Raw genomic sequence first — 8,812 nt, forward strand, 5'->3', positions numbered from 1 at the left:
AGGACCTCCTTCAGTTCATCCCGTTTGAATCTGCCAGTTTTGTGTTTGCCTTCATTGATTGTAAATAAATATTTTTCGTACTGTGACAAACTGTGTGCTGTGAACTCTGTCTGTGCTGGAACCTCTGAACCAGATTCGTAACAGGAACTGGTTCTCAAACATTTTTACCTGGTAAAATAAAGGTCAAATAAAATAAAAATAACAATAAGTATATTTTGAGTGAAATCTTCCTTTAAAACTGTAAGTCAATGAATGAATGAAATATTTATTTCAGACAAAATAAAACTAAAAACTAAATAAAAAAACAGGGAAAAAAAGTACAAACATGAGTCTGAAAAGGAGCAGGGAGAAGTACAAACTTATCAACTCCCACTCCTTTATCACCCTATGATCCATTACAATATGACATATATAATAAATGGATTTAATATAATACATGCATCACTTAACTGCACCGATATACAGTATATAATTGTACCATATACATAATCAGTTTCTTTACAATAAATATGTCATTTCCTAATTGTTACAGAAATGTATATTACCAATATAAATATATTACAACAGTACACTACATAAATATATGTATAGGCCTACACACACACACATACATATAGATATTAATAAGTAATGGATTTAATACACAATATTAAATAATATATAACAATATTTAATCATCCTCATTAGGATATGTGATACCACTACTAATTAATCATTAAGCACAGTCGTCCTCAAATGTATTCATATCCTCCCATTAAAGAAGGAAAAAAAAACCCCAGCCTCAGTCAGTGAAATAAGTTGAAATTGACAAAAGTAATAATAAATAAAATGTAATGAAAATCATGACATTGATTTTGAATTTTGAATTGTGGTTCAACAGAAATATTTAAAAAACAAACAAACAAACAAGCAAACAAGCATGATGGGACCTGTAAACTAATATGTAGTTGAACAACCTTTGAGCCAATCACTGCCATCAAGTGTTTTATGTAACTCTCAGTCAGACTTGTGCACCTGTTGACAGGTGTTCTGATTTCACTGCTCATCAGCAAAGTGCTCTCATTTCTCCAGGACAGGTTTTTTTTTTTTTTTAATATTCTTTTCAACCACAATTCAAAAGCAACGTCTTATTTCACTAAATTGTATTTTAGCAAATTTTTATTTATTATTACTTTTTTCAGTTTCTTGTTATTTTATTGTGAATTTCGCCTTTTCTCTACTGTACGGGTCTGAACACGTTTGAGGACGGCTGTGGGTAAGCGGTGCACTTCACTGATCATCCGTTGCGGTAGGTGGCTCTGTCTGAACGGAGGTGCGGGTCCTGGGAGTGTAGCCTCCGGGTCTGCAGAGTCCCCACTGGCTGGACCGGTTCCAGAGGAGGGCCTCTTATTTTGAAGGCCAGCAGCTCGCTGGTCAGCTGACTGGAGGCTGCTGTCTGACTTGCAAGTTGACTGCAGAAGGTGAGTAACGACAACTAACGGACGAGAATAAACACACACGCTGTTTAGCGCCCTGTGATATCCGCCGAGCTTCTCCATCCTCGTTCCGCCGCCGCCGGAGGGTCAGTCCCGGGTTAGTTTTGTCCCGGGCTAGCTCGCTGTTAGCGGCGAACCTCCAGCAAGGTGCTCGAGCAGGTTACCGACAGCTGCAGCAGCTCCAGCTCCAACCGGATCTGTTAATGCGCGACACGCTGCCGTGGCGGAGACCAGACGCACTGATCCACATATAAATCTGTGTTTACGCGTCCCCGGCCTGCCGCACTGTGAAAACCGGTTTGTTGTGTGTTGTGTGCTCAGGGGAGGGAACACGTCTCACCATGCTGCCTGACAAAGACGGCCCAGGGGTCGGCGGCGGACAGAGCGCCCCCGGGGCAGAGGACCCCTCCGTGGGTCTGTTCAGAGAATACCTCCGGCTCAGGACCGTCCACCCGGAGCCCGACTACGGTGAGACTCCTGGTTGTCACAGCGCATCGTCCAGCGCTAGATTTAGGCTTTTACCTGTGAGGAGGGTAAATAGCTGCTGCAGGACACTGATGAGGGCAAACACACAGTGACTGTTTTAATTTAAAGCTAAAAGGGGAAATATGTTTTATTGGAGATAGTGCATACATATATATATTTATGCTGCATGGATTCTGGGAGTTTAGATGCTGTGTGTATATATTGTACAGGGGAGAGTGTGTGTTATCTGCTTTTGTGTGTGTGTGTTTTTCTTTTTTGCATTTCCTCTTTGCAGTTGCAGGTTCATCTCCAGTCGTCCTCAAATGTATTCAGACCCTTCCATTAAACAAAAGGCAAAATTCACAAAAGTCACTTAAATAACTAGAAACTGAAAAAAGTAATAATAAATAAAAATTTACTAAATTACAGTTTAGTGAAATAAGACATTGCTTTTGAATTGTGGTTGAAAAGAATATTTAAAAAACAAAACAAACAAAACTCTTAAATTAGAGGACTTTGCTGATGAGTAGTGGGTCAAAATCTCTCTAAAGTCCAGGAAGGAGTTGATGACGTGCCGCTGTAAGGAAGGGAAAAGACAGGTGTTGTCATTGACACCTTCAATAAGTCCTTGTAACAACAGGTTTGTAAAACTCTGCATTTACCAGCAGCTGTGTTCTCCACAAACCTAGATCCATGACCTGGACTGCCTGGGCAGTGGACCGTGATCCCTGGAAAGCAGAAATCGTTCATGTTACAAGTTTAAAAGCGCTAAATTGAAATATGAAATTCCTTGAAACTGATCCAATGAGTGGATGCCTTGTTTGTGAGTGTGTTTTTCACACCCTTCTATTAAAGGCCCTTCCAAATCTGTTAAATGAGAGCACTTTGCTGATGAGCAGTGGGCCAGAACACCTGTCAACAGGTGTCTGACTGAGAGTTACAGAAAACACCTGATGGCAGTGATTGGCTCAAAGGGTTGTTCAACTAAATATTAGTTCATATACATATATATATATGTATTTAGTTTGTACTTGTACTTTTGTCAATTTCAACTTATTTCAGTGATTGAAGTTGTTCTTTTTCCTTCTTTTGTGGGAGGCTATGAATACATGTGAGGACGACTGCACATATGCAACCTGTAAATAGAGATGGTTAAGATTTTGACAGTGCTACTCTGATTGAAACTACTTTTATCAGTACTGTTTGAGATTTTTAGTTTTTTAGAAGAAAACTAACCTTTTGAGAGTTACGATTGCTAAATTTTACTGTAAGTAAAGTGACATTTTTGAGCAAAGAACTATTATACACCATAATGTGTAAAATAAACACAATGATTATTGACAGCAAAATACACAAAACACACAAAACACACAGCTGTCTAATGCATTGTGTGTCGTGATCATTGCACTGTGCACAGAATGTCACAAGTTTTACTCACAAAAAGAGGCAATATGTGTTTTATTCAACTTTCCAGCATTATTAAACAATTTAAAGCTTCACCGCGAAGAGATGTTTAGTTCATGTGAGTGCACTGTGCCAATCAACTCTTCACTTTTAAGTCAAACAGTAAATGCAGGACCTTCCTTGACAATATTTGTAGTTAAGAAAACAAAGTACTTCTTCTGCCACTGCTCATCCCAACATTCAGTTAGAGAAAGAAAAAAAAGTTTGTCTGCAGCCTTCAAATCACTGAAGCCCTCCTGCTCCAGGCCTCGATGCTGTAACTGAATTACGACCGTCCAGATGATGCTCTGGTGGTTTCGTGCATGTTCGTATAATCGTGTAACTCTCTGTGTGAGCTGCTCCCGTACATAACAGACCACTGGATGCAACTTCTGCCGGATGTCTGGACAAATTGCTTCTGTTTTGGCTCTTACACACAAAGCAACAAGCACTGGCGGTGTTAACTCGCTCAGGGTCTCCTCCACCCCTCAGACTCCAACAGAGGATGCTCTTTGGGATTTGGAAAGTAAAGATAGAAAGTTTCTTACGGTGGTGAGACAGAACGTCCAACACAGCCTTCGTAATTTATAAAGCACCGACAGCAGAACTGTTAAAGTCAGAGCTTATCGATACTCTGGGGCTCAGTGTGCATCTTCCCTGTAGTTGAGGTTTTTTAACATTTAAAGCCTCTGAGTTCACCCCATCTATCTAGCAACCTATTTTTTATGATTCTTACTTTCTGGAAAGTTGCCATTCGATGGGATGATGTTTTTGTAGTTCGTGTGTTCTGTATGTTTAGTGGTTGCAGAGTTACAGCTGCTTCTGAGTCAATATGGCCTCTCTTTGCCTGAACATGTCACAAGTAAATGACCTTTTGCAAGTTAGACAGCATGCAGGAGTCTTTTTGAAACTTCTGCTCTGAGGTGTAAAGTACAACCTGAGAGAATATGAAGATGCTCAGCATTCCTCCAGCCCAGTGGTTCTCAAACGTTTTTTAGTCACGACCCCCAAGATAACATAAGTTTGTGTTTGTGACCCCCCAGTTTGAATTTTTAATATCTCATTAGTAGTAACTGTGTTGTTCAGGCATTAATGTGTTAAAAATGAATGTGTTAATTCCACAGATTAGTCTCTTTACATTAACACGTTCATTTTCTTCTTCTGAATGAATTTAATGTATTTTTAACAAATGAAGGTAAAAAAACAAAAGAAAGTAATTTAAGAAAGAGCAAAAAAGAGTAATAATAAAAATCATAACATTAACACGTCCGACAAAGGAGTGGGAAGAAGTATGCACTTTTAATTTTGACAGCCCTAATACACATTTATTAGATAAATGTAGGCTTTATTTTATTTTAATTTTTTACAATGATCTGGCGACCCCCTGAAATTATCTTGGGACCCCCATCGGGGTCCCGACCCCCAGTTTGAGAACCACTGCTCTGGCCCACTCTAGTTAGATGGCCTCTCGGCTCTACAAGCCAGTCAGAATTTTATCCAGTTTCTACGTAGAAACTGAGGAACCAATAGTCCTACAGCTAAGAATTTACATCAACGTGCCTCCTCACTGCCTGCTGCCTGCAGGTGAGTCAGTCTGAACAGGAAGCTGCACGGAACCAGACTTATTTACTCATTAGAGCTGCTTCCACTGACGCAAGACTCAGTATCAGCAAGGAGAAAAGCATAGATGATATTTTGTTGTTGCTAAACGTCTTCATGCACTCCAAGCATCTGAGGAGCTGAAGATCCAGCAGTTTGATTGCACGGGCACAGGTCAGAAATGTGTGCAAACTGTGGAGCTGAAGGACAGACTGACAGACTGGTGAAGCCTGGAGACCAAACACTGGGTGCAACCTAAGCTCAGCCAGTGTTTCCATCTGTTTGCGTCTGTCCTTCTCTCTGTGCTCACATGTAGTGAACTTAAATACAGCCAAATGTCCAATAAAGCTGCTGTCATTTACATATTTCTCTATTTCTGTTGTTGGACATGAGAACGCGCATGAAATAGTGACTGAAATGCAGCTTATTAAGACCCCGGCAGTCACTCCAGAGACATTTACCAGCTGCAGCTCTGCACTGCTAACAAGCATGATCTGCTTACACATGAGCTAAAACCACCGGCTGTGCAGTGAATTTTCCCATATTTCCATGTAAAATTCCTCATCCCACACACTTATTTACTTCTTTTTATGACTGTTTCTTCATACATATAGATTAAAAACTCCTTCTAAATGAGTTTATAATGTGTCCTGTTACAACTATAGAGATTGAAAGTCATTGACAGTGTTATCATATTTTGTTCTATCATTTATCAAAGGTCACTTTTTATCTGCATCAGTTAGACATTAAACACTCCCAGTTATGTATTCAGTTTGTGGTTTTAAAAGCTGAGCTGTTCTGCAAAGTAATCAATCCACAAGTCGCAGGTTTTTTGTTCAGCTTCTCGTCATAGGGCCAAAACAAGCTGCTATACGGTGTGTTTTCAGACTAGTCTGGAGGTGGCACAGTCCTGCCTCGTTACTGGAAACAAGTCGGAATATTTCATAGGTGACGAGAGACATTTTCTGTCTCGGTTTTCTGTGACCCCACCAGAGATCAACAATACCAGCAACAGCAGCAGCAGCAGGGGTTGAGAAATTTCACTCAATTATTAATTTTTAAACAGACTGTTCTGCTATCTGTTTATTCATTTATAGATGCTGCTCTAAGGTTCCTGGACAGAATAGCGGAGGAGCTTGAGCTACCCATAACAAAGATTGAGGTGTGTGTCACCTGATGGTTGTTTAATCCGTGCTGAAAACAGCTGTACACATGTTGTCGAGCCATAACAGATAAAAAGCGTTCCTATCCGTCATGTCCTCTCCCTTCTTCAGGTCTGTCCAGGCAGAGTTGTGTCGATCATGACATGGGAAGGGACGAAACCCACGTTGAAATCCGTCTTACTGAATTCCCACACCGATGTTGTGCCTGTTTTCCAGGTATGGCGTCCGCCTCCGTTCGCGGCGTTACAATCCTGTTTTCACCTGTAATGCACATGAAAAAAATAGATTTGATATCAATCTCTTCTCCAGGAACATTGGAAATACGATGCTTTCAGTGCTTTCAAAGATGCAGAGGGCAACATTTATGCCCGGGGATCACAGGACATGAAATGTGTAACTATACAGTGGGTATAAACTGCCTTGACAACTTGTTTTATTAAACAGGATTTGTGCTCTAGTGTTGTTGTGAGCTTCACTTGTGTTTATGTTCTATGAGAAACACCTGTTTTAACTCCCGCTCACTCAGCCTGCATTCTGTCAGTTCACACTCCGTTTCTTGTTGCTGTCACATATCTGCTTTGTCTGCTGTTGTTCTCTGTAGGTACATCCAGGCAGTCAGAAGGCTGAAGGCGGAGGGATGGAAACCGATGCGTACTGTACATTTAATGTTTGTTCCTGGTATGATATTTCATTGCTTCCTATCGCTGCTTGTAATTGTTCATGCAGACATGCAGGCACTGACTTGACAACCTCCTCGCTTTAGCTTTTGTACATAATGTTGTTATGACTCAGCCACATGCATCACTTCTATGTTTGATAAAGTCGCCCCACATGTAGATGAGTTGAAAAGAAAGACAGTAAATACACATTTATCAGTGATCACAAAGGGTGGACATAGAAGTAACGCTGCAGTTTGCGATCTTGTAGTATGATGATGCACAAAACAAACCAACAAAACACATTCATTTGGCCAAATGAGTAGAACCACCAGAGCTGCCTCCAGATTGCAATAAAACCCCCAACACATCCTGGAATTTGTTCAGTCTTCAATAGGAGTGAAGACAGGACGCATCAGATCTTTATCAGCGGGTTCACTGGGTGGTAAAACCGACTGTACGTGTCGTATAATGACATTTTATCTCCGCTGATAATGAGACAGCAGGACTTGGTGGAGCTGGAACAATGGCTTTAATGTGATGTTTCCGTAAGAGTCGGTACAGATGGTACAAGACCTTTTTCATTCAGATTCAACCGCTGCTCAACATGTGGGTAATAGTGGTGTTTTGTCTGTTCGCCACACAAAGGCTTTGATTCACGTCTCTGTAGATTGAAGTGAAACAAAACCCCATTCAGCACAAATCAGCGCTCTGAGCACTGGTTTGGGAAGTCTGGTGACATTACAGTATTGCTCACACACAGCTCCACCCGGCATGAGCAGGTTCGCTTTAACGATCGACAACAACAGTGAGGATTTCATTAGATCTGTGCACACGCGGTTGTAGCTGATGCCAGGTGTGAGACGTTTGACAAACGACGATGAATAAAATATGCATGTTATTTTCCTTTTCAGACGAGGAAGTCGGAGGTCACAAGGGAATGGAAACATTTGTGAAGCATCCAGGGTTTCAGAAATTAAACATTGGCTTTGCCCTTGATGAAGGTAAATAAATAACTGTTGGCTGCGTTTTTCAAAAGTTAATGAATGAAAACACTGACGGCGCCTCGGTGGAATAGTGAGTTAAAAAACTGGGTCATTTGTTGAGTTTAAATCATGCCTGCAGACACTTTTCCTATCAAAGATATGTTAAATTGACACCTTAAACAGTTCAAGTTAAAAAGAAAAACAAAATAATTTGGCTGGATTTAGCTGCGGGTAACCATAGCAACAGCACTGGTGAAGTTGCTAGTGATGCTAAGCTAACTGACCACAAATAAACTTTCACGTAGGATAAAAATGTACACTTTGTTTTCATTATTATTTTAGTATGAGATTCTCTAAAGTGCTTACAGGTAAAATAAAGGATTTAGAGGAAGTAGTTGTGGCACCTTCGGCCTCCACCTCATCCCCACATCGAGACTCTTGTCAGACATTTCCACTGGTTTTTGGCAGGTAGCAGATTTAATGCAGATGAATGCAGGACTGAATGATATGACTTAAAATAAAGTTTTTCTTTTTGTACCTAAAGTGTTTTGTTTGGACCTCTGAAGCCGTTATGGCACACAGGAGAGGTGCACTGTGCTGCAGTATTTAATGTATGTTTTTATGTGGTCTCCAGGAAGACTAGCAGGGCACAGCCAATGGGAATCCTAGAAGATAAACGTAAATAAACACAAAGACTCGATACAGTTAATGCTCCGTGTCTTAACTCTGAAGGTGCCCAAGAGGAACTTTTCATGAAGCAGAGGAGCTGACTGGTTATTACTTGTGGTTGTACAGATAGTTACAGCCATAATAACCAGTAACCATAACAATATCCTGAACTGCTGCACTTTGGTGCTTGTACAGTTTACTGAAACTTGTAGTAAATATCAGCCTAAAAAAATCAACCTATTGTTAGACCCGATTCTTTAGTTGGAAGCCCAAGAACAAGCCGGAGAAATCTTCAGTTCTCAGATGCAGAATTTATTTAGGTCACAGGTAAAGTTTTGCAGCGCTGGAATTCAGAG

At 40.6% G+C, this 8,812-nt stretch overlaps 1 protein-coding gene across 1 annotated transcript in view; it reads left to right on the forward strand.

Moving 5' to 3' along the window:
• The first annotated feature begins 1,414 nt into the window (after positions 1–1,414).
• LOC103359780 (aminoacylase-1) overlaps positions 1,415–8,812 on the forward strand; it is a 12,321-nt gene continuing 4,923 nt past the window's right edge. The window contains exons 1-7 of the mRNA XM_008285303.1: positions 1,415–1,460; positions 1,797–1,943; positions 6,080–6,144; positions 6,257–6,361; positions 6,455–6,549; positions 6,747–6,823; positions 7,716–7,805. Of these exons, the coding sequence (XP_008283525.1) occupies positions 1,817–1,943; positions 6,080–6,144; positions 6,257–6,361; positions 6,455–6,549; positions 6,747–6,823; positions 7,716–7,805 (559 nt within the window). The 5' untranslated portion in view covers positions 1,415–1,460; positions 1,797–1,816. The remainder of the gene's footprint in view (positions 1,461–1,796; positions 1,944–6,079; positions 6,145–6,256; positions 6,362–6,454; positions 6,550–6,746; positions 6,824–7,715; positions 7,806–8,812) is intronic.

This window comes from Stegastes partitus, unplaced genomic scaffold, assembly GCF_000690725.1.
Source record: "Stegastes partitus isolate 25-593 unplaced genomic scaffold, Stegastes_partitus-1.0.2 Scaffold10, whole genome shotgun sequence".
NCBI lineage: Eukaryota > Metazoa > Chordata > Actinopteri > Pomacentridae > Stegastes > Stegastes partitus.